The following is a 24,297-nucleotide window of genomic DNA, read 5'->3' on the forward strand; positions in this document are numbered from 1 at the left end:
CCCAGATGGGGGAAGGAGTTTTTTCCCGCCCAACCGGCCCACGCTGACCCTGGTGTCTAATGAAAGTATCTATCTGTAAATAAACCCAACGGAGCGGATCGTGCAACACCGAAACGCACTGAATCTGTAGATGCATGAAAGAAGGCGTAAACTTTCTTGTGATGGTGTTAGGGAATTTGTCGCGTGACGGAAGAAAGATTAAATTTTATTTGTATGAAAAACAACTTTTCAGCTTCGTCGTCGAAGTTGGACCGCGTGAGGAAATGCGAGATTTAATGAAATCTGGTACTCGTAGCGAATGTCCTCGTAGCGAACGCTCGTCGTCAGCTCGTAGCTCTTCAGGATCAGCGCCAGCAGCGTCTTAAGGCTCATCATGGCGTACCGGTACCCGATGCACCCTCTCGGGCCCCCACTGAACGGAAGGTGCGCGTAAGGATGCCGCATCCGGCCGGCGTCTTCGTCCAGAAACCGACCCGGATCGAACTCGTCCGCCGTCGGGCCCCAGACATCCTTCCGCCGGTGGAGGGCGTAAAAGTTGAACAGCATGATGCTGCCACGGGGAATGCGATGCCCATCGAGTGCCAGCTCGGCCAGGTTCTGACGCCCGACGATCGGTGCCACCGGCATCAGACGCATCGCCTCCTTCAGCACACACTCGACGTACCGGAGCTCCTTCATCAGGTCGGTCGTTATCTCCTGGTCGGGCGTGCACAGAAGCTCGGACACTTCGGCGTGCGCCTTGGCCTGTACCGCGGGATGCATGGCCAGCAGCAGACAGGTGTGCGCTAATTGAGTTGCCGATGTTTCGTTGCCCTGCCACGATAGCAGCTGATTAGCACCGCGATGCGACAGCGGAAACCGTGGCCTACACCCTACTTACCGCCACCATCATCGTGTAGATGTGGTCCGAAATTTCGTCGTCGGAAAACTGGCGCGCACCGGGATCGGTGAGCGGAATTTTCATCAGTTGATCGATGAAAATCTGGGGCTTCCGGTAGTGGGGCGTTTCCTCGGGAGCGGCCAGTTCCGACGTTGATGCGGGATTGTTGCCGGTGCGTTCGTCAAACAGGCGGGCAATTTCTTCCCTTTTATCCTGGATTATCTGGCGGGACGGAAGTGGAGCGAAATCAGGGCTAACAATGTAGTGGTTACCCGGCGGCTTAGAGCGTGTCCGACTTACCTTTCTAGTAAACTGCTGGCAAGTCGCGATTGCTTTCATCTCGTTACGGTACAGTTCGGTGAACTGGTAGATGAAATCAACGTGGAGCAAAATGTTGAAAATTCGTACGCCAACGGTTTTCAGCGCGCTTCGGTGGGATGTAAAGTTTAAGATGTAATTGAAACCGTTCTTAGTTATTCGACACGCTAATATTATTATTCCTAGTATGCCCACAGTTATCAGAATACCCTATTTCTTCATTCGAATTTCTTGCTCTATTCCAATAGACAATATGGTTTTTCCATGAATTTCACCATCACTAGATTTGTTTGATCACCCTAGCAATTTCAATTTTGCATGCCATACATTAGTTTATCGTGCTAGCGGTTTTATTAAATTTTCCTATATAAACATATTGTTTATAACGTACGTGTGCACGTGTAGCATCTGCTATGAATAATGTTTTAATCTAATCAGCATCATGAAAACTTTAAAATTCATGTCTACTACCTAAAATTAAATACGTTACTGCTTGTGGTACCGTTTGTCCTTTTCTTTTAAACCCTCATTTAGACTGCTTCGGAATACAATTGAACATATCGTGCATATAATATAATGCATGTAAGCAGACAATGCTACAGTAGACAACGAAACTAATAAAAGTTTAACTGCTTTACCATCTTTTATTTAAAGGTTCTATGACCATTAATAGGATAGCAACTATGATAGCAAACAAAGCTCTATTCGGGAGATGTTACCCGAGCTTACTGTTGAAAATATGAAAACTTCCATACTTGCGCAATTAATATAGATGTTAACTTTCAAGCTGATGTAATATAATTAGTTATTTCTAGCGCTCGATCACTTTTACGAATTGAATACTATCATGAGTTTGTTTCGATTGGTATGCGAGTGATTAGTTAACTCTAATGTTATGCAAAAAACAGAACGGACCTTGTAATTATTATTTTCTGCATGAATCCAACAAGATAAAGATAGATTTATTCCACTTCCTCACAGTGTCCCTTCCACATAGTCCAGGGCAGTTAGGCAGGGCCACTGATGCAGAACCGCCTCCAATCAAATTGGCACATAATAATCCACAACGGCTGCACTCAACATTGAACAACTTTGAAAACGAAAGCCCGCGTAATTGGCCGAAGCATCCTTTCCAGTGCAGCTTCACGCACGAACGTACAATGAAATGGGAAAACTTTCTGCTTTTCAACCAGAGCGTTCCCGGAAAAGGCTTGGGATTTTGAAGCACGACAAAAACAACTTACATTTCCAGATTGTGGATGAACTGTTGGGCACCGTCGCGCTCGAGCACTTTTCCACCCAACGAAGTGCGGCTAATCATCTCCAGCGTGCAGGCCGATATGTATTGCAGAATGTTGCACCGGTCGCCGGATTGAGCGTATCGATCCAGCCGTCCAATCAGTCGCCGGGAGCAATCGTTAAAGATCGGTACAAAGCTCTCCAGGATGCGTGCGTTAAACGCTGAGTTGAGCGTTTTGCGATGCATTTTCCAGATGTCGTCTGGAGGAGGAGGGGAAGGTAAAAACATTCGTTACTTTCCAAAATGAATCCGGTGAGGTTTTCACCAGGAGCTTGGAAGCGCGTGTCTCACATTTAGCGGCCAGTAAACCGTTCGGTAGCCGGACCACTTTGTACACGTTAGGTTTGGCTTGACAGTCGGGGTGGGTGAGCACTTTATGCACCAGCTCCGGATGGGTGATCCCGATGGCCACCTGTGGCCCGAAGCGGAAGGTGAACAACCGATCGTGCTGTCGAAAGTGTCGATCAAGCACGATAAACACTTCACTGGGGGATTTGCCGAAAAAGTCCGCAATATTTCCTAGCCACCGATTGCTGGGGACCGCACGGGGGATTCCATCGGCCCAGCGAAGGACCTGCGCCCAGTACCATGAGATCGTCACTCCGCACAAGATCACCGCGAGAAACAACAGTCCGGGAAGCATGGTTCCGTACGAACCGAATCGAACGCCAACGAAAGTGCAACTGCCAACCCGGCTCCGGGTTTGCACAAGCAGGGCTAGCTGGTGCGCTATGGTAAACGGTTTTCCGCAGCACGTGGTTTCCCCCTTTCTGGTTAGTGTCTGTTTGCCTTTGGCCAACCGCACAAACCGCCACCAAAACCTGCACTTGGTGCAGGGTGGCATTTTTCGCCCGACCATCGGTGCGTGTACAATAAAACGGAAAATTATGGTGGTGAGCGCTTGCGTGCGGCCACAAGTAATGCCTAGCGAAGTCAACATGCGTACGCGAGCATAATTTATGCAATTATTTTTGCGACTTGCATTCTCCCTCCCATTGTCTGGGGTCTAATAGACCGAATAGACCTCTTGTTTGTCGTATGTTTTCACCTGGTACTTATGAATTAATGTCTTTCCCTAATATCTGTGGATTGGCAAGCGACATTATGGGTCCGATGGCAAAGAAATTGCATGCTTTATAATCAAATCAAGCCAAGAAACAACTTAAAACAAAATAAAAATAAAACTAGGTGACCATATTGCGCAGGTTATTTTAATCATGGATAATCATGTTCAAATTCATTTGTTCTATAAACTTTAATTTAATCTCTTATGAATCAATAAATCAATATTGCTTTCGCAAACCCATATTTTCCTATGGTATCCTATTTACTGCGGCAAGTAATATCGTTGCAATGATAACAATGACCGCACCTTTTTCCAACAGATAATATTCATTGAAAGTATCACGCATTGGGTTGAAATATCATGAAATGTGTATGAAAGTTCTTTTCATAACAGTAACCGAAAATTCAAAAGTATGCTGTAAGAAGGCTGTAACTTTGAACCCAAATCAAAACAAACGTGCTGCGGCACTGACAGCTCTGACAGCGATAAAAACAATGTGTTTTGCTGTTTGTGAAATTTCGGAAGCGATCACAGTTTTATAAATATTTTACCCTCTGCATCAATATCTTCTCGTACAAAATGATAACTACGATACTGAGAAGCGGTAGAACCGCCTTAATAGGTGACTAACCAAAACAATTCTTATATTTCAAAACCATACAAACAAATTTCTCGGTTGTTTTAGGTTACATAAACACGGTTCAACGCATTCAGCCGGCGTTGGCCGCAACAGCTTACAGACTCTACCGTACGGATAGTGACACGCCGATAGAACTTAAGGAAAACCCATTTGCAAAGCAGAAAGTTGAATGCATTTTGTGTAAGCACGACATCAATCCGGATTACAAAAATGTCCAGCTACTGTCCCAGTTCCAGAGCCCGTACACTGGTCGTGTGTACGGCAGGCATATTACTGGGTTATGCAAAAATCGTCACGAGCAGGTGGAACGGGAAATCATTAAGGCACAGAATGCTGGATTTATGCCGACTTACCATAAAGCTGTTGATTTTCTGAACGATCCGAAGTTATTCGATCCGGAAAAGGCTGTTCGACCGCATAAGTTCTAAGCCTGTTTTGCAAATATATGGTTTGCATATGTATACCATACATGCAAATAAATGAGCAGTAGAAGATTCTAAAAAACATTCTTTTATTAGGGATAAAATTAAGGTGTATTGTGGTGCATCTTTAAAACACAAATAATCATTATACTTACTTATAAATGGTACTAGTTCGATAAGATACGCAAATGCATAGCTAAACCGTTTTGAAATGAATTAATGTTTCAAAAATAAGAACAGTCAAACAAACGTTTGATTCCATTGAAACCCCTCAACTGAATCAAGAGCTATCAAAGTGTTCAACCTTGAATTCCTATCGCTATATAAACCAGCTTTTTGTGATACATATTTGCAAGACGGTGGCGTGTCGCTTTGCTTATTTTGTCCATGAAACTTTCGGTATATCGAAATGTTCCGTGAGGCTGTCTAGATGTTGGTTGAACTGTTCTACTCGTTGTTTGTGGGTCATCTGTGCTTTTTCCACGATCCGCTTGTTTTGCTGAAAGAAAATAAAAAATATAGGTGAACATCCAAACGTAGCGAAATAATCCATCGAGAACAGGGTACATACCATTTTCTCCTGCATTTTCTTGAAGGACTCTTCCGCTTTCGTTAGCACACGTCCTTTGCTTGTAGTAGCTGGTGTTGGTGGTTCATTGTTGGTGCGAGGTGGCTCTTGCATGACCGCTCGGATCTGCTTTTCCATATCTTTTTTCTTCTGTTTTTTGCTGCGCTTCTTCGAGATTTTGATATCTGACTCATTTTTCAGCTTGAGCTTGCTCTTGCTTACATGTTGGTATTCGTTGCTCATGGTTTACTGATCGCTTGTGGGGAAAAAATTGTTCACGAAATAGTAAAATACAATGATATTTCACTGATTGTAAACAAACACTTGCATTTAACTGATTGTTTACGATTCTTGAAGAACTACAGAATTACATGACAGCTGCCAACATCAGTAAGGGAAACTGTTCTTCTATGTACCAACCAAGATTACTAAAATTAGAGGTTGGGTCGTCACAGATTTTCATGTCTCTTTACCTTGTTGGTACTGATGACTACATTTTGATCCAATTTTGAGGTTAGAACTGCATGTGCTGTAGATACACAAATAGGAGTTTGCCTTAAGATTCAAATCAAATAGATTTTCTATCACAGGAAGTATATACCCGCTAGGCAGCTTGAAATATCGCAATAAAAACGTCCTACGCGCGAACTAACGTCCTACTTTTTTGTTTGGGGATGAAACAAATATAGGATGTTTTTTGAGCAATCGCCCTACTTCGGTCTACTCACCATACAAAACCGCTCGATATTTGTTTCACGTAGGACATTTTTTATGACGATTTTCTCTTCTTCTTCTTCTTCACTTCGTCGAGGATTTACTCCAGTACGGCTATTGAATCCAGCTTCCTGGGCCTTCGCAAGCTAACCTGGAGACATAGACCTCTTTAGGTTAAGGACTGGCAACTAAAGGCCATATGTCCTGATTTTCTGTGGTTTTCGATTTTCTGTAGGCGTCGCCTTTTGACTGCCACCATGCGGCCAGGAGCACTGCTAGCCAACCACGCTAGTGCGCAGTCAAAATGCGGCTGTTCACCCGCCGTAACGAAAGGAATATTTCCTTCCGTTTGTCAGATCGCACGAAACTCGTGATCCGCTTGATTACTCAAACAGCACGAGATGTGCGTCGGCTAGGATTTCTCTGACTTGAGCTCCAGTTCGGCGTCGCATCAGAGCGGATGGTTAGCAGTGCACGAGGTTCCTGAAAGGGTTAGCTGAAAAGTAAGGTTATCTTAGGCACGGCCGCGTGGTGTCGCCGAGCTGGAGCTCAAGTCAGAGAAATCCTAGCCGACGCACATCTCGTGCTGTTTGAGTAATCAAGCGGATCACGAGTTTCGTGCGATCTGACAAACGGAAGGAAATATTCCTTTCGTTACGGCGGGTGAACAGCCGCATTTTGACTGCTCACTAGCGTGGTTGGCTAGCAGTGCTCCTGGCCGCATGGTGGCAGTCAAAAGGCGACGCCTACAGAAAATCGAAAACCACAGAAAATCAGGACATATGGCCTTTAGTTGCCAGTCCTAAAGAGGTCTATGTCTCCAGGTTAGCTTGCGAAGGCCCAGGAAGCTGGATTCAATAGCCGTACTGGAGTAAATCCTCGACGAAGTGAAGAAGAAGAAGACTTGAGCTCCAGCTCGGCGGCACCACGCGGCCGTGCCTAAGATAACCTTACTTTTCAGCTAACCCTTTCAGGAACCTCGTGCACTGCTAACCATCCGCTCTGATGCGACGCCGAACTGGAACTGACGATTTTCTCGAAATCGCCTAGCAGGCGTGGGAAAATTTTTGACAGTTGGTTGAAATTTTGTTTACCTCTCACGAGCAGCCAGGAAAGTGAAGTCAAACTGCAAATTTGGTATGTTTCATCAACAGAACAAACAATTGAGGTGTTCGAAATATATTCTGGGGGAAGGTTGCGCATAAGGCAGACCAACACACTTAATTTCGGCAGTCACGGCGAGAAAAAGGATCCATATCCCATAACTTCACACAGAAGAGCAGTTTCTATCCGTGAGATCATTGAAACTGTTATCTAGAATTACCAATTACCCATTTCGCGGTGATTTTGGCGGAGATCTCCCACAAGTATGCTAGAAATTTGTGTAAACACTTTTTCAACCAACTGTCACAACAATGGTGGAGCAAAATATAGCTTTGGCCCGACCTGCCTTTTGATTGATCTTGACAACGGCCATTAGCATGTTTGATGCTGATCCATCGAGCTGTGATATTTGTGGTTATTTTCTGACCGAAACCTTACTAAAACATCGTGGTTTTCCGGTAGTGTTTATCTCGATTGCAGGAAGCTAAACGGCTTGACGTTCTTGCGATAGAATTTGTTGCTTCAAGAACGCCAGGTTACAAGTTTCTGCATCTGGAAAAAGTCATCAAACGCCATGTGTGAAGAAAAAATAAACCTAAACACCACCTAAAATCAATACCGACCGGAAGGCGGTCGTGTGGTTCTGTGCGTTGATGTGTGTTCGCCGTCTTATCCAGCTTCACTTTTGCAGATTTTCTACCACCGACCGATGTGAACAATTCAATTTGAACCATGCATTTTTGATATACCACCCGACGCATACCAAATAGGAATTGATTTTGTTCATCATTGGGTGGTTTGGTAGAAGATTGTTACCGTCGATTTGCATCGAATCCTGTAAACCGTAAGTGCAACGTGCAACGGGTCTTTCGTTTGGGGTAATTCGGTTTCCGTAAACGGGTCCGGGGATTATCTGTTGTGTAAAAAATGGCCGCTCCTGATTGTGAACTTGTCGAGGGCGTGATGAACCCTCCGCCCGAGTGCCCGATGGCCAAGAGACGTAAAGTCGATGAAGCAACGGTTCCAGAAGCGGTGAACATGAAAGATAGCGAATCGGACGAAGAAGAAACTCCGATGGATGCTACTTCGGGCGCTATAGACCCGGGTGACAATCTTCGTGAGTTTGATGTCCTCGACGAGGTGCAGGGAGACAATTCGGACGAGGATTCGGAAACGGGCGGTAAGATTTAGCATTCTAAAACAGCATACACCGGGTACACTTACATACTCTCCCCGTTCCAGGTGGTGAGGCCGATGATGGAAGTTCGGAAGGATCGGACGTCAATTATGACGACATTGAATCCATGCTCGATGAAGGTCTTCCGGAGGAACTGAAAAACACGAACAAGAAGCAACCGTACGAGGAACGCTTCAAGCAGGTGCTGGAAGAGAAGGGTCGCAATCATTTCGAGGTACTTCCGGAGGGTTGGGTTCAGGCAACACACATGAGCGGCATGCCACTTTACCTACACAAGGCGTCACGCGTTTGTACCGCATCGAGACCTTACTTTCTTGGCCCGGGAAGTGTGAGGGTGAGTTGGGAAGGAATATTCGATTCGAGAATCAGATCATTTGAGGAGTACATTTTCCTTTCCAGAAACACGAAATACCACTTAGTGCAATACCTTGCCTTAACTACCGCAAGGCACTGGAGAAAGAGGACGAGTTGAAAAAGGAACTCGCTGCTGCTGCAGCTGCCCAAACGGCGACGGCCGTCGAAAATGGTAACGAGAATGGCGAGACGGGTGATGAAAACCGGGAACCTGCGGAACCGGTCCAAGAACAACGCCAGCTTCACAACGCTCAACTGAGCAAGATGATTGCGGGCGCCACAACGACCGCTGAGGCACAGGCGAACGCGAAACTGCTCCCACTAAAGGTAAGCGCCAAAATTGAAACGGTGACGGAAAACCTCAAAGCACAATCGCTCTCCTCCGACGCCGTGATGGAGTACTGTAAGAAGCTGTTCCGCTTCAAAACGATACGAGTGTTGCGCTTCAAGTCCTGGTCGGCACGGCGCAAGTTCACTAAACACCGCAAGCACATCAAGAACCTGCAGCGTCCAACGCTTCCCGATGGCACCAAACTGATCACCTTTCCCATGCTGAACATCGAGGACGAGCAGGGCAATCCACACGCGCGTCCCAAAAAGGAGTGGATCATGAACCCGAACGGCAAGAGCTACGTTTGCATTCTGCACGAGTATGTCCAACACGCGCTACGCAAGCAGCCGACGTACGAGTTTAAGGAGCTGGAAAATGCGGCAACACCCTACTCGGCAACGGTCACGATAAACGATCTGAAGTATGGCACCGGTTACGGGACGAGCAAGAAGCAGGCGAAGAGTGAGGCCGCCCGCGAAACGCTGGAAATACTGATCCCCGACATGAAGGACAAGATCACCAGCAAGGATGCGAAAAGTGCCACCAACGGTGGCAGCTCCCAGCAGCAGTCGGCCGATCTGCGCGAGCTGTCCGTGTTCGATGAGATCAAGATCGAGGATCCGCGGGTGGCGGAGTTTTGTGCCAAAACGACCGAACCGTCGCCACACGCCATTCTGCTCACCTGCCTCCAGCGCAACTTTGGCCTCGGCGAGGTACACATCAACTACGAGGTGAACACGATGAAGCACCGGAAAAACGAGTTCACCATGACGGTCGGGAAGCACGTGGCGACGGTGGTGTGCAAGAACAAACGCGACGGCAAGCAGCGCGCCTCACAGGCCATCCTACAGATACTGCATCCGCACATTAAAACGTGGGGCTCGCTGTTGCGTCTCTACGGTAACCGGTCGGTCAAGTCGTACAAGGAGAAAAAGCAGGAAGAACAGGAAATTACCGTGCTGCAGAGCAAAGCCGCCATTAACCAACCCAACTATGCGATCCTGGAGAAGCTGAAACGAGAAATGTCCAAGCTGGAGGAGCGTCAGCGTAATGTGCGTGTAATTGGAAAGTTTGTGCCTCCGTCGGATGTGGAACTGCCGACCGGTGCCGGGACAAACTTGAAAAACGTAGACCTCTAATCAACAGCCATCTCGCATCCATCACCAACCGCACTATCTTCATCGTACTTGAAACTGTTCCACAATACCAGTGAATGTCACGATCAGCGCATTAGCCTGGTTTATAGGGCTTTGCTGCTGTCGTAAACTAATTGCAAATAGTAAAATAGGATTAAGAGTAGTTTAGTGTAAATTTTACCATGATCCGCTCAATCAAGCCAATTTTGTAATGAAACTATGCTTTAAGTTTTACATAACTCAGTCCTTCTCCTGTTTGATTGAGAAAGTTTTAACATGTTGACATAGTAACGCACATAATGATGTTTTCTAACCGCTACTGGGCCATAAAGTGGAGCATTGTAATGTTTACAGCTAAGCACACTACTGTGATTTTATGAAAACTACGGTTTGAACGTTATTGTGCTACGTTTCCGTAGGTCCATATTTCCGCAATTTTTAGTCTACATAGTTTTGAAAGTTTTGGAGGAGGGACAATGGAGGAGTCGATATAATGACGAGCTCTACGAACTGTACCTCACCGTCGTACAGCGAATTAGATTCGCCAGGCTCCGGTGGGCTGGTCATGTCATGCGAATGGCACCGGACGAAACAGCCCGTAAAGTCCTTTTAGGCTGTCCCCAAGGACAGAGGAGGCGTGGTAGGCCTAAATTGAGGTGGAAGGATGGCGTAGACGAAGCCGCTAGTAAAGCCGGCATACGGAATTGGACCAGTGTGGCGAGCAACCGTGAGCGGTTTCGGATGGAGCTTCGTCAGGCCAAGACCGCTCAGCGGTTGTAGCGCCACATAAATCAAATCAGTTTTGAAACCTAGTTCGAATCATTTACATGGCCGGACTCTCCCCTTGTCGAGAGGACTTACCATCCACGTATATAAAAAGAAAAAAGTCTAGTAAGCCCTTGATGGACAGGCATGACCAACACTGTCGTTAGACCAAGAAGAAGAAGAAGTTTTGAGACACGTTCGCATAAATGAGGACTATCAGTTGACATGGCTGTACGAAAAGAACTAGAACCATTAACACAACCGATTTATCAACCAATGGTAATTGGCGGTGTGAACAACAAACAGAGCACAACTACCCCTCATCGCTTCGGAGAGCAGAGGCGGATGATAGGGTTAAGCAAACTAAGCAGCTGCTTGCGGCCCCGCGATTTCGAAGGCCCCGTCCTTTTGACCCATTTTTTTTTTTAATTTCAATCTTTGAATTATTTTTATTATTTTGCATCAAAGTTGCTTGTTTTCATCAAATGCTTGATGAGGTTTTGGGTTAAAATATGAGATCGATTGATAGGATAATGGACATGGATTATCAAAAGTAATGTCCTGCGCATTTCCGATCCACACCAAGTTATTTTGCTTAACATTATTTGTGCTTTTTGTTTTTCAATCATTTCACGATTTACCTTTCGAGGTGATTGATCGTGACCGTTGTATGCAAGGAACAAGATCAGGCCCATTAAGTGGTCTTTCAAGTTTCATCATGTTATCAACCATTGATAACTGGCGGTGTATCTTTCTCCCTCTGAAGTGGCCACCCTCTGCTAATTGGGAAATCTAAGATATACCAATTGGTGCAGTTGATGGTGACCGTTGTACGAATGGAGTTCGATGCAAATGTTATGAAGAGTAATGCACCATGATGTACAGCTAATATCTTTAGATACATTCGTCCTTCTCAAACCTATGTAAAGGTAGGCGGTGTGACTTATCATCATCGTCAATAGAGTCGAACTTCGATACAGTGGACTCACATCCCTTAAAAACTGCAGCACTCAAGTATGAAACGTTTCTCTTGTACATAAGATTTGAATAACATCTAATTTTGGAAGTTTGGGCAAGACGACCAAAGCCGAAACAGCCTAAAAAAATGCGAAATGAATGAAAGTTTGCGTTTCTGTTAAAGTAAAGCGAATTCTGCAAATATAATAAAAAAAAATCAACGAGATCAGATATTACAAAAATGAACGTATACCATATGCACAGCAAATCAACAATCGAGTTGAGTCGGTAGCTTTCAGAAAGTCTCTAGCGTTCTGTGCATTTTCTCTAGATTTAACGTTGATTTTTCCAGTCAACCAAAAATGGATGCTAAAAATGTCATCGTGTTAAAACGGTAAAAAATTTACACTGAACTACACTTACGATCCTGTCTCATGAGATGCAAGTAATACCAATGTTGTAACTTTATGAAAGCATCAAATGCGGTATTTTCACAAAGATTGTAGCTATTTTAATTATTACCTCTATGATTCGATCTTTTCCTACTATTTGATAAACAAAGGAGTAATTATGGAATGTAAACGTAAAGAGAATCTACCAGAAGCATAAGTTCGCTTCTGTACAAAGAATAACGACATCACGATCAGAACTTCCTGCGTTTCAGCAGAATACATTATGATTCAACATCGCAACCATGTACAGTTACTCCCAAAAATGAAGATACTGTGTCGATTTGCACGTTTGACCACAGATATCCTGACGGTGGCTAAAGCCAGCAGGATCCGGTAGTTAGAGCATGTCATGAAACGCCGCGGTGCTCGCCAAGCCAAGAAGGTGCTCACCGACACCGAACCAAGAAGTTTCTCCAGCGACCCGCCCGGCACTAGATGACGAGGAGTTAATTCATGTCGAAGTCTAAAATTCCATCGGTGACTCTGACATTGACAGGGCCACGATGGGAAGCAATGTATCAGGGACCGGCGTCGAGCTTGTAGAACTTGAAGAGTTTTGCTACCTCGGCATTATCGCGACTTTGAATAACAACTTTAGCTGTGAAATCCGGAGGTGCATTGTTCAGGGGAATCGTGCCTACTATGGGCACAAAGTGTGCCATATACCGCACGCTGATAAGACCGGTTGTTCTGTAAGGGCGTTAATTCTGGACTCTGCTCACGGAGGACGCCAACGCGCTCCCAGATGTCGGGCGGCCCGAGCTACTGCCTATCTTTGATAGCGTGCATGAGTAAGGTGTATGGAGGAGTAGAATAAACCACGAGTTAGCTAAGCTGTATGGCGAGCCGGATATCCTAAACAGCCGGGCTAAAGCCAACCGGATCCGTTAGTTGGAGCATGTCATGAAAACACAGCGGTGCTCGCCAAGCCAAGAAGGTGCTCACCGCCACCGAACCAAGAAGTTTCTCCTACGATCCGCCCGGCACAAGACGACAAGAAGTCCATCGAGCTCGGTGGATAGACCAGGTAGACCACACCTTGCGACACATCGGATGCAGTGCTGTAGCCATGGACAGAGTATCCTGGTGAACGATTGGTGACCAGGTTATATCAGCACGGCGTGGTGCATACCATTATCTGAAAAAACACCATTTATGAAACTCACCAAAAGCCTTCGCACGTAGCTACCTTGAATATTTGCTGGGAACAGGAAGAATTGACCAAGATAAGTTGAGTCAAACGTGCAAATCGGTACTGTACTTTAACCTTTGAAAGCAACTGTATGTTTAGTAACGTACACTTAAAAACAATACATTTTCGTCATGTGACGATCGCAAGGGTGTACAAAAGTTTTTGTCGCAGGATAAATTTAGGTTTTCGATGTATTCCGCAGGCGTACAAACCAAAACCATTATTAATTTTAAAACATGTTCAAGCGATAGGGCATGCACATCTTTTACTTATGTACCGATAATGTGTTTAATTTACAATAAATAAGTGAACGCGTCAACGAAGGCATGGTATTCGAAAGCTGTTGACATTTGGCATTTTAATTCGAAGAAGAAATATACACAGACGGCATCAATTCCTTTATAACTTTGATATGAAATTCCCGCCGATCAAGAGAAAGAACAACACGCGATGTAGGAAACAGTCGTGTTATATTTTATTTCAAATCTTCATGTTTTTTTTCCCATACGTTTCCACCTACCATTGATAGAGTTAAGTGTTAATTTTGATCTGTGTGAAAAGAATATCTAACCATTTCGCGTCGGCATTCAAGTTGCTTTGTAAAGGACATATCTTCTTATTTGGTCAATTGTATGCGAATTTCCATAATGATGCTTTGCTGTCTGAACGCACACATACACACACACTCGTACGTAGGAATAACTCGCACTATTTTCATAAAATCATGTGTATTCCCAGCGCCAAATGAGGAGATGCGAGTTGCATTACACCTGAATATACCATCTATGCTACATTTATTCCATGATTAAAGATTTCACCGTACACCGTCCCTTAACTGGCCTACCGTAGTCCTTGGGTGTCGTTTGCGCAACGATTGTATTGTTTATTTATAGTTAACGGACGCATTTATTCACCTTTCCATCCAGCTTATCCCCCATTCGAATGTGCATCATATGTTGTGCCTAACTTGTTTTCTATGAACGTCAGTTGTTTGAAACATTATGTTATCGTACACTAGGTGCAGTTTATGTTGCATACATTGTTCTCTTGCAAGCCCATCTCGTCTCCCCATTGCAAGCAGGATAGCGGTTACACTATGGCTATTTGTCCGTCCGTGCTCTTGCCCACCGGATGCTGCATCATCCCTGAAGCCTTGTTTAGCTCTGCAACGGTGCGTTGATGCATTGCCGCTCCATAGTATTTTTTCTTTTTTCGATATCACATTTAAGTATATTTGTATGTTGCTGATCATTATGTACAGTTGATCATTTTGGTATTACGTTCGATACTTTTGTTTTATTTTATTTCGTTAGCTTATTTGCTGGTTCGGAGAAACCGTAATTTCAAAATTGTGTTTATCGGTTAATGTAATGGCATTACGCTAATTTGTCGGTTCGCTGGTGCTGCTCATGTTTGGAAGCGGTGCTCTGTGCTGTGCGTGATAAGGTGCAATGTACGCGAGATAAGCGAACCCTTCGGAAGCTGCTTCTTTACATCGTGTTACTTATCGTTCGGCCGTCCACGTGCTCTGTTACACTGAGTGGGAAGGGGGAGGGGGGAGTGTAGTTATATTATTAGGCACTTATAATACAATTTTCTTTTTTTTTACGACTCTTAAATTCCCTTCTTGTACACCAGGAGGGTGGTCCAGGATTTATTGTGCTTCTTCGGCAGCATAACATACGATCGGCATTGTTGCTAGCAAACCCACTGCGAAGCACGTTGTGCAATTGCAAACACAGTTAAAACATTCCTACCGTGAGCCTGGCGGCACATCGAGTTAAACGAATAGATTTTCCCTACTTGAAACCATCGCTAGTTGACTTTCGAACCCGTCCTGCAGGGGAGTAGAACATCATTTCGTTTCCCTAGCCCGCCGATATTTACAAATTTGATAAATTTTCATTTTTGATTTGTGTTCATCAAGGACAGAAGATCTTTTATATGTGTAACATTCAAAATCTGACTATTTTATACATAACTTAACGTGCTTGCCTTTTCTTAAATGCTACATGTTAAAGCATGAACGCAAACTACGCTTTCCTCAAAGGAATTCGTAAGGAAGATAGTGTAGCCTCTTGGAAGAAGGAGAGAGTCCAACAATTTGCTAAAGTACCCCTCGTTTGGGGCGGGAAAATGGATTGTGCCGAGCTGGTACCGTTCGTTGGCCCAAAGTTTCTTCATAAATAAGCGCATTACCAATGATGGGACTACACACTGTAGCACTTTAAGTAACCACACACCAATAGTCCTCGAGTGAGAAGTATGGAAGAAGCTAGCGTCCGTATGGTTTGGAGTAATAGACATATTATTACATCCATCCCCCGCATATATGTTTCCTATGAAAACCGTCCGATGGAGGGTTTATAGAGGAAAAAGAGACACGATCCCGTAGTTTACTACTTTGAAGTTGTCCTACTCGAATGGGGCTTGTGGTCTATTCCTGTCGCTAATCCTTTGGTTACTGGCTTTCATTAACAGAGATAAGGGAAACACATTGTTTTGTAATTTACCAAAACACGAGCAACCATATTGCGTTACACATTTAGCTAAGTATTCACCCTACTTGGTCCATGTCCTTGAATGGAACTAACCACAACATAAAACAGCACTTTGGCGAAAGAGCACTTTTACATAACAAAGGTAGACCTTCATAATTATCTCTAATTAAAAATTCGCTTTACCTTTTGGACCTAGCGAAGACGAATCGCATCGAGAACCGGTTCGACAATCGTTTCGGAAACATTAAGTTGTTGGAACAATTTTATCGACTATCAAACTATACATCATTCCCCTTCGCGCGACCCACGGCCCCGCCGTCTCTACCCTTTTCAATTCAATCTGCATTGCACAGCACCCACGGTTCGTGCGATCGTTTGGAAATAGTACTGTTTGAATCACCCGTTGTTCTACACTTTTGCGTTCGCGATACAATGTACAAATGATCCCGCTCGATACTTTCAATATCCTTTGTTTGGTATATGTTTGTGCTTCTTATGCAATTGGTAGAGAATGTTTATAATAAGCTAGCCGATGCCCTCCAGTTCAATGTGAAACACCGTTTGTTGGGTAATATGGTTTTGTTTTGCTTCGTATTCACCTTCGTTAACGCTACTTGACACCTTAGTGCTTCAACAATTTATCTAAACCTAATAATTGTTTTGTGTTTTACGCTAATCAATCTGATCTTTTGATTCTTTCTCAATTATGGTTGATTAATAATTGTGATACCATGTAGTTGAATACTATGCTGGGTTGAGCTTGCAAAGTAAAACAATCAGATGAAACGAAAACTTTTAAATTCATCTATTTTAGTGGGGCATCGAATTGGTATGAGGTTATTCAAATGAAATAATGGTAATTTCCATGTTAAAATAGAATTTCATCGGAAAAGCAATCATTGTTCAAAGCATCATCCTATCGATTGGTTTTGTATGTCATGCTTGGTATTTGGTATCTTGGTCATAGTGTTCAGGCAGCTCCTGTTCCGTTTGCCTGCAAAATCTATCCAATGGCCGACTGGAGAACATTCGTCCTACATTCCTACGTTACTGTCTGTCATGAACAAATCATCCCCCGTGCCACCCTCCGCCAACCCGCTGCCACTACGTACGATGCTACGACGCTCCGATGCCTTCATAACGTCCAATCTGGCCGGCACTGAACCAAGCCAACCGTTTGGCTCTACCGTTTTCGGTCACGTTGTTAGCTTCCGTCGGCGCCCAGACGATCCACGGTCGGGTGGAGTGATGTGGAGGATGATGATGATGATGATGTTCCCAGCAGCGTCCTGCCAGCGACGGCCAGGATTAATGCCAGCACGGACCAAACCATTCCCATCGCGCCCGGGGCACCCACCGTTCGCGCTCCATTGCAGGCGTCGGCATCGTTGCAACTTTGTAGACACCCGTGGACGTATCTGGCCGATACGTGGATCATACCGGTGCAAAGTGTATCCGGCAGCAAACGTACCGTGGAAAAATAAAAAACCCAAAAGAGTTTGATATTAGCTTAAGTGGTACACAATGGATTGTAGCGAAGTGGTATTTAATGTGCTTAAATGTGCTTGTATGTTTTTTCTGGCAATTTTGCCAACCGTCAATCTGAACTGTTGCAACTTCTTACCTGTCGTCGTAGTAGAACCGCCCGCAGTGGGACATGCGAATTATTTCGGTGTCCGTAGTTAACGTGCCACTGTCCAGAGCACAGCCACGGACCGTTATAGTTTCGCCGGTATCATCTATGGATGAAAGGTAAACGTTTGTTTTAGTAGGACCCATTTCAAGAACATAATTATTTAAAAGACGCTGTCATGGAACTTTGTGATAAACACAAACAAGAAAATAACGATGAAAACATTGCAAAAAAATTACTGAACTTTTAAAGAAGGCAGATTATAGTGCCTAATCAATTTTCTGGGACATATCGTGGATGAATCTGCTGGCCTTCGTGCTCATTCCGTAAATTTCAAAGGTTTGATACCTTTTTTAGATAGTTTTAAATTGTGTTAACTACCTTCCTTAACATCAATTAGGCTTCATATTAAATACAGTCGTTGCCACCAAGTTTTAGCTCGAAACCAGGTGGTGTTTGTAAAAACTTATGCCTATAATTTTTTATAAAGTAACACAAAAACAGTAAATTCTGGGATACAATATTTTTTATAGCTACTAAACGCCACTTGTTTTATTTGTTCATAACCGTTGGCGTATACTTTTCTAATTTTGGTCAGTAACAAACATTCAATTTATTGATAATTTGGCCTTATTTCTTTTTTTAGATAGCTTTATAAAATCATTTTCAATACAAACAATAATCTTCATATTTACAATCATTGTAAATAACAACATTTTTAGATAGACACAAAAGAGATAAACTCAGATGAACACGAGACAAAAACTGATGAGTTAAAGACAAAGTCAGATATGTTAGAGGCAGAATGTGATGAGCTATTTTAATTATGCGTGGATTAGGGACAAAGATAGGTGGCAACGACTGTAATATATAATTTCTCTAACTTCTCTTCTTTGATTTATTGTGTTCATTATTGTATCATACTATGATGCCGTGCTGCCAACATTCAAGCATCATCCAATGTAATTTTTTCGCATCTCATCTGGGCCATGTGTTCATCAGCTACACCCTTCAACCGCAATAGCTGCAATTAACGCAATTTCCATGCTAATTTCCCCACTGATCCGGTGCGTCCTTTTCGCTGTATCGCTTGCAAAAAGGTAGGTGGTGCTTTGCTGTTTCGGTTTTCAACGCTCTCCCTACGCTCCCTGCTCGGTAACATGCGTACCAGACGCACTAAATTTCACACATCACTGCCTAGCGGCCCTCGGCCAGGTCGGTCGAGATTGGTGCAGCGCCGGAGCAATAATGTACGCTGTACACCCCGGGACATCAAGCCAACTTGTTGACGCATTCCGGACCTGGCTGCCGGGCCCGGTTTGCGTCTCTTCAGCCCCGGGCCGGGCTTATGTGCTGATGTGTGGATAATTGAAATTTGCAAGCTAATCAACTATTTGCTATCGGTCGCTTCGCAGCACGCTTTTGGCGGCAGTGCATCTGACAAACGAGCCGGAAACATCATTGCACGCCGGACGTTGGCCAGTTTTCCAACAAATTAAATTCCCACCGGTGGTTGAATGGGCGGTCGCGTGGGAGCTAATTGCAGATATTGTGCGAAACACAGAAGCCGCCTAAAAGCGAAATGTACAGTTTTTTTTTTTTCAAAACGAATGATTTCAAAATTTGTGCAATTTCGATTCGTTTCCTTTAGTCGTTGATGGTTGATGCCAATTTTTCCTGACGCTTTCCCTTCAAACCAGCCGGACGGAGCTCGAACGCATGCAACAAAGTATCGCCGACAATCGGCGAACGCACAAACGACGAACGGGTGGGGCCACAGTTGGTAAACGTCGAGCAATTTACCCGCCATAATACTCACCGTAATAACCGGCAATTTTAATGCACGATGTAGCCGGAAACAGCCCATCCCGTCCCTTTCGGCCGCCCATGCACGGCGACTCGAGGATGGCGGCCGAGTAGTTGTTGTGGAACGGATCGTCGCACGCCTTGTTGGCACCGTTCATCGAGACGCACTTGAAGCAATCGATAGCGTGCACTGTGAAAGGGAGAGGCAGTAGAAGGGAGGGTGAAATTTATTTATTAAAAATATATCAAACAATTTACAAACCAAACCGGAATTCCCCACAGAGAGTTTCAAATAAAATGGCCCACGGCAGAAATGGCAAAGAAAGCCCATAAATCGTAGTTTCGTGCGATGCACAAATAATCGGACCGTCCCTAGTTTCGAGCGAACTGTAGCCAAAAGTTGTCAATACCGTGCAGGAAAAATCGAATTCCCTCCTCCCGTTGGCAATTATCCATCGAGTGGATTCCACATGCTGCATGCGGAAATTGCATTGTTTTATTTTGCTGCTTGTTATTCCCTTGTGGGCCAAGCGGAATGGAAACGACGAGCAAATAAAGAAACAACCAGTATTTCAGTAAATCCATCCGTACTGCTGCGTATTCCGGAACCGAGACGCACAACAATGTGAGAGCTATGCAAATTCAAGATTTACGTTAATTGGCTTATGAATAAAATATTTTTCACCCCCTTGCCAAGCGCACCTGCGCCAGCCCCGCAAAAAAAACCAATCCCACCCGCCAAAGAACCCGCGAGACAGGATGACCCTCTAGGAATAACAGGGCTGATTGGATCCGTTCCCACAGCCTGCCCAACTCCCAACGCGTTCCAAGTGGTGGTCGTGTGGTGATGCGTGTTGATTAATTATGTATTTGTGGACCGCCGGACCTGGCGTTCAACTGCACAATGGAAAGGGAAAGCCCACCCGATGGGAGAAGTGAATCCAACCTGCCATATTCGAGTAACCGCGAGGCGAGTCAATCGATCGCATCGGAAAATTTCGATTCCACCCCACGTTACAACAGCTTGCTTCCGATGGAAGCGCGCATTAAGCTTTCATCCGCACGGCAGGCGGATTATTGTAACACTTTCGTTTGCGCGCAACAGCCGACCCTTGGGTTGGCATAATGCATGTGGTGGTTATGCGTCGCTGCGTCCACAACGGAGCGTCGGTTCGGTTAGCCAAAAGCCATAAATAATGGACTCGCGTACGGTACAGCGATTCCGGTAATGGAGGCGCCTGGTGCCCCGTGCGTGAGTCATTTGTAAATTGTTCAAAGAAAGAGTAAAGCGCCGCCCGGGAGGCGCGTTTAATTGCTCACTGTTTCGTTAAACTTTGTTCCACTCGTTAAGTCCGGGTCGAGAGTATTAATCACGCTCTGGCGAGGAAGGAATATACCGTGTTTAAATGTATTTCATGTTTTAAACGCGGCAATTTCAAGCCAAAATTGGCTAAGGTCATTTGATTTAAATCAATTCGAAGTTATTAAAAATATTGTTTCCTTTATTATCTAATCTTCATTCATGTTTAAACTGAATGAATGCAACTATTGTCACGACAATCTCCATACAAACGGACAATTTGGAAAGTGCAAATAACATGCAAGGGTCCCGTTTGTGGACCACATATTCGGTAGTACGGTACACAAATCCGATTGCAAATTGTTCATCAACCATAGCTGTCACTGCATTCAAGCCCAACTGCTGCCCTCATACAATATTCAGTTCGCTTCCGGTGAGCGGGAGGGCATGTAAAAACTGACAGAATTTATTTCCAATCTAACAATGATATTCGGAAAAGCACTTTTACGATGCGGAGGAGATAAAAAGGGACAGAAAAATGTAGCACTTTTGCTGACCGCGTTGTGCAGCGTTGGTATTCAGGAAAAACGCAAAGTGAAAAACATGGCGACAAGCTCTTGAAGGGGGGCAAGCCGTGTTTTGGCCGTAAAATGAGTAATAGTTTTTGGTTTCATTGATTTTATGGAAGCCCGCATCGCAATGTAAGAGTCCCAACGCTCGCTTGATGGACTCTATTTTATTATTTGTTGAGTAGTTTTTCTCACTTTTATGAAACAAATGGAAACTAACACTAAAAAAATGTTAAGGTTGGAAATTGAAACCTATTAAATATTGTGATAGTTATTCACACGGGGTTTCATATCAACGTCTTCCAACGTCGATTCCATGTGCTTGGAAAAACGTATTCCAACATTTGTGCTATCAGTAAACTGATCGGATTGATTGGCACCCGCTTCGGATGCAATCAACTGCGCCCCATCTAAACTGGGCACTGCAAAATGCAACCCATTCTCGTTGATGTCGTCTTGGTGGCGGTGATTGTTCGCATCCTTGCCTTGGATGCAACCGGTACGCAGTCGGGTGCTACCATGTCAACAGCTTCATTTCGACACAAAGCTTTCCGGCGGCCGATGTAGTTGACCCCGAAGCAGGTCACCATCTCAGCAACAAACGATGTTTTCGTCCATCACCCATGTGGGGTAAACCATCGGGGGGGATGACCAGAACCGGGGTGTTGCAAAGCGTTCTAATCAAAGCGTCGGCATCACAGCTTTGCAGCACAACAGGCAACACCGTATGCCACCGTGAAAAGGTGAAAGGATCCGCATATTTTATCATGGTCAACGTTTTAATTAAAAGGGAATGTGTGTTTTGGTGTGAGCTTCTCACGCCTTTCATGTAGATGTGCTTGGTTCGTGGCATCACACGCTGCCACAGCTATGAATCAACTGCTAGAGTGATGGGATGTAAACTGTTTAATTAGTTGCTTTTATTTCAATTTGATCCCTTCGACGACATTTTTTTTGAATCATCCTCTTTGGTAGTGCTTTTATTGGTGAACGAAAGAATGCTGTTTAGCTGAACCTTGCTGAAACAATTGATGCAGTTAAAGAATTCTAGATTCATCTTTCACAATCAAGTAGTTTGTGTTACTAACTGACGATGTTTGCTACCGTTTTCAGATGAGTTTTTCCACAACCCAAAGCATAACACTTAACTAACAAGTTGATATTTCTGTTTCTGAAACGAGTATGGGTACAATGTTTGCGTATGGACTAAACAACTAGTGATAGTTACGATTTCCACGTCATTGTTAAAGGTTTGCGTATTGACTAAACAACTAGTGATAGTTACGATTTCCACGTCATTGTTAAAGGTTTGAATTATTTTAATGTTAGGCTTTAAGTTTAACTGCACCAGCTTTTGGCTTGGAGTAAGAACTGTTTGCGAATCATTTTTTTAACCTTCGTTCATTTGCCGCTTAACTGGAAGAAAGAGTAGAAACATAGTACACTGGGTACAACAACAGAGCTTTTTCAAGCACATAATCTAAGCTCTGAGACTAGAACTAACGTGTGACACTATTTGGCCAATTGCTTAAGCGCTCATCGCACGGAGCGGGAAAATTTATCTTCATTTAATTCGTCTCCTCTTGCAGTTGTGGTAAGATCAAAATGAAGATGAAAATTGTTTAACGAGGTGTTCCTGTTATATGTTTATCGATAACATTTTAAATACTTTATCTTTTCCCACTTTTTATGTAACTTTGCTATTTAGAAAGTTCCTCTCTCCATTACAAAGGGTTAGAAAACATTAAAGCATCGTTTAAATTATCCGGCCCGCGCCTTTGGTTTCTCCTAAATCATCTGGCCCTTTTTGGAAATCGTGTGCCAATCCCTGGTCTAAACGGTCTTTGTTGTCTTGGCGTTATGACAGTCTTCGGCCATGCCTACCAAAAGATAACTTGAACATTCGCTAGGCTCCCGTTAAAACCCATGTTTATGCACACGTTTTCGTGGCAATGGAATCGAACAATATTGTCCTTATTCTTAGTCAGTGTGGAATTGTCTAGTCACGTCACAGATACATTGATTCAACACTTCAGTCAATAGCAACTGCCGCGACTGGTTTAGTATTTTTTGTTTTATTTCAAGAATATCTATACTATTGCAACAAGCATGAAAATGTATGTTGTATTTAAAAAAATAGCAGTAATGGAAACTGATGGTTTTAAGATGTCAAGATGCTTTTTTCGAATGCTCCAAATACCGTTTGTATACGATCTATCGAAAAAGGGATGTTTACCCTATAATTGGGGACCTTACTTGAAACGGTTGGTTGGCAAACAAAATTGGAGAGTGACCATCGGTTGTTGTTAACCATCGACTTTCGACAAACTTTTTGAAATATTGTGAAGGTTACTTATTGTAGGCACCCTCCGGTATTATCACCGATCTATAATATACCGTTTTACGGTCACAGTAACTCTCTTCGGAGAGCGGCCTTGTCCCGCTAGGGGATGTCGTGCCACAATTAAAAAAAAACTTGTTCAAGAATATTTGTGAATATTTTCATTTCACGAAAAATCATCTTTCTTCTGAACATGCTGCAAAAAGTTGTTGATCCACTACAACATTCTCTTGTTACTGTGGTAAGTAACTACAAATCAGTACGAAAATCAATTGGCCCATTTAAAGCTTTAGTATCTATGTAAGACGTTTTTTCATCTCACATGCTTCATAAATCTTTGCCAGTTGTCTTAAAATTTAGAAAAAGTATTTCTCTGTTTGAACCCCAGCACATTGTTAAATCAGTTGAAATATGAACTTACCCATCCGGAACGGCACAATCAGGACGAGCGTGACCAGAACGAGCTGCGCCAACGCGTATCTGTTGATATGTTTTAATACGTCCGCCATTTTGACGCCGCATCCACGTGCCCAGGCGACCCGTTTCATCGTTGCCGAATCAAACCGGTTCCGTTGCTTTCCCGGATCGTTGTGCATGAATCCTTCCGGCCGTCCGGAGTAGGATATGCTCCGTTGAATTCGGCCGCTTCTCGCTTCTTTCTCTGCTCAAGCTCCAATCCCAATACGCACAAACACACGCGCACGACACACTCACGGTTGTACGATCGCTACGGTGGCACGCCCTAAGCAG

The 24,297-nt window shown here is 44.1% G+C and overlaps 5 protein-coding genes across 5 annotated transcripts; 2 read left to right on the forward strand and 3 right to left on the reverse strand.

Moving 5' to 3' along the window:
- Positions 1–228: 228 nt before the first annotated feature.
- Positions 229–3,141, reverse strand: LOC131289639 (cytochrome P450 4C1-like). Its single transcript, XM_058318936.1, has 5 exons — positions 2,790–3,141; positions 2,443–2,698; positions 1,181–1,307; positions 881–1,102; positions 229–813 (listed from the first exon to the last, which is right to left on the reverse strand). Exons 1-5 carry the CDS (start codon positions 3,139–3,141, stop codon positions 229–231), a joined length of 1,542 nt encoding a protein of 513 aa, XP_058174919.1.
- Positions 3,142–4,113: 972 nt separating this feature from the next.
- LOC131289641 (small ribosomal subunit protein bS18m) lies at positions 4,114–4,691 on the forward strand. Its single transcript, XM_058318937.1, has 2 exons — positions 4,114–4,186; positions 4,250–4,691. Exons 1-2 carry the CDS (start codon positions 4,144–4,146, stop codon positions 4,630–4,632), a joined length of 426 nt encoding a protein of 141 aa, XP_058174920.1. The 5' UTR covers positions 4,114–4,143; the 3' UTR covers positions 4,633–4,691.
- Positions 4,692–4,896: 205 nt separating this feature from the next.
- On the reverse strand, positions 4,897–5,478 carry LOC131288080 (protein FAM32A). Its single transcript, XM_058317179.1, has 2 exons — positions 5,198–5,478; positions 4,897–5,125 (listed from the first exon to the last, which is right to left on the reverse strand). The coding sequence occupies exons 1-2, from the start codon at positions 5,435–5,437 to the stop codon at positions 5,003–5,005; spliced, it is 363 nt and encodes a 120-aa protein (XP_058173162.1). The 5' UTR covers positions 5,438–5,478; the 3' UTR covers positions 4,897–5,002.
- Positions 5,479–7,473: 1,995 nt separating this feature from the next.
- On the forward strand, positions 7,474–10,036 carry LOC131286025 (microprocessor complex subunit DGCR8). Its single transcript, XM_058314882.1, has 3 exons — positions 7,474–8,192; positions 8,255–8,544; positions 8,610–10,036. Exons 1-3 carry the CDS (start codon positions 7,940–7,942, stop codon positions 10,032–10,034), a joined length of 1,968 nt encoding a protein of 655 aa, XP_058170865.1. The 5' UTR covers positions 7,474–7,939; the 3' UTR covers positions 10,035–10,036.
- Positions 10,037–17,102: 7,066 nt separating this feature from the next.
- LOC131284907 (uncharacterized) lies at positions 17,103–24,095 on the reverse strand. Its single transcript, XM_058313765.1, has 4 exons — positions 23,969–24,095; positions 19,351–19,527; positions 17,523–17,637; positions 17,103–17,316 (listed from the first exon to the last, which is right to left on the reverse strand). Exons 1-4 carry the CDS (start codon positions 24,093–24,095, stop codon positions 17,103–17,105), a joined length of 633 nt encoding a protein of 210 aa, XP_058169748.1.
- Between the last annotated feature and the right edge of the window lie 202 nt (positions 24,096–24,297).

The sequence above is a fragment of the Anopheles ziemanni genome, chromosome 3, assembly GCF_943734765.1.
Source record: "Anopheles ziemanni chromosome 3, idAnoZiCoDA_A2_x.2, whole genome shotgun sequence".
Lineage (NCBI taxonomy): Eukaryota > Metazoa > Arthropoda > Insecta > Diptera > Culicidae > Anopheles > Anopheles ziemanni.

Excerpts from the sequence above, each read along its gene's own strand:
- LOC131289639 (XM_058318936.1), bottom strand. The coding sequence starts at position 3,141 with ATGCTTCCCGGACTGTTGTTTCTCGCGGTGATCTTGTGCGGAGTGACG. Across the intron at positions 1,308-2,442 it reads TTCATCCACAATCTGGAAAT|CGCGCTGAAAACCGTTGGCG; the intron begins GTAAGTTGTTTT and ends ATCCCACCGAAG. Across the intron at positions 814-880 it reads TCTACACGATGATGGTGGCG|GGCAACGAAACATCGGCAAC; the intron begins GTAAGTAGGGTG and ends CTATCGTGGCAG.
- LOC131286025 (XM_058314882.1), top strand. The coding sequence starts at position 7,940 with ATGGCCGCTCCTGATTGTGAACTTGTCGAGGGCGTGATGAACCCTCCG. Across the intron at positions 8,193-8,254 it reads CGAGGATTCGGAAACGGGCG|GTGGTGAGGCCGATGATGGA; the intron begins GTAAGATTTAGC and ends TCCCCGTTCCAG. Across the intron at positions 8,545-8,609 it reads TTGGCCCGGGAAGTGTGAGG|AAACACGAAATACCACTTAG; the intron begins GTGAGTTGGGAA and ends TTTCCTTTCCAG.
- LOC131289641 (XM_058318937.1), top strand. The coding sequence starts at position 4,144 with ATGATAACTACGATACTGAGAAGCGGTAGAACCGCCTTAATAG. Across the intron at positions 4,187-4,249 it reads CGGTAGAACCGCCTTAATAG|GTTACATAAACACGGTTCAA; the intron begins GTGACTAACCAA and ends CGGTTGTTTTAG.
- LOC131284907 (XM_058313765.1), bottom strand. The coding sequence starts at position 24,095 with ATGAAACGGGTCGCCTGGGCACGTGGATGCGGCGTCAAAATGGCGGAC. Across the intron at positions 17,638-19,350 it reads TAAAATTGCCGGTTATTACG|ATGATACCGGCGAAACTATA; the intron begins GTGAGTATTATG and ends TTTCATCCATAG. Across the intron at positions 17,317-17,522 it reads CGGTTCTACTACGACGACAG|ATACGTCCACGGGTGTCTAC; the intron begins GTAAGAAGTTGC and ends CGTATCGGCCAG.
- LOC131288080 (XM_058317179.1), bottom strand. The coding sequence starts at position 5,437 with ATGAGCAACGAATACCAACATGTAAGCAAGAGCAAGCTCAAGCTGAAA. Across the intron at positions 5,126-5,197 it reads AGAAAATGCAGGAGAAAATG|CAAAACAAGCGGATCGTGGA; the intron begins GTATGTACCCTG and ends ATTTTCTTTCAG.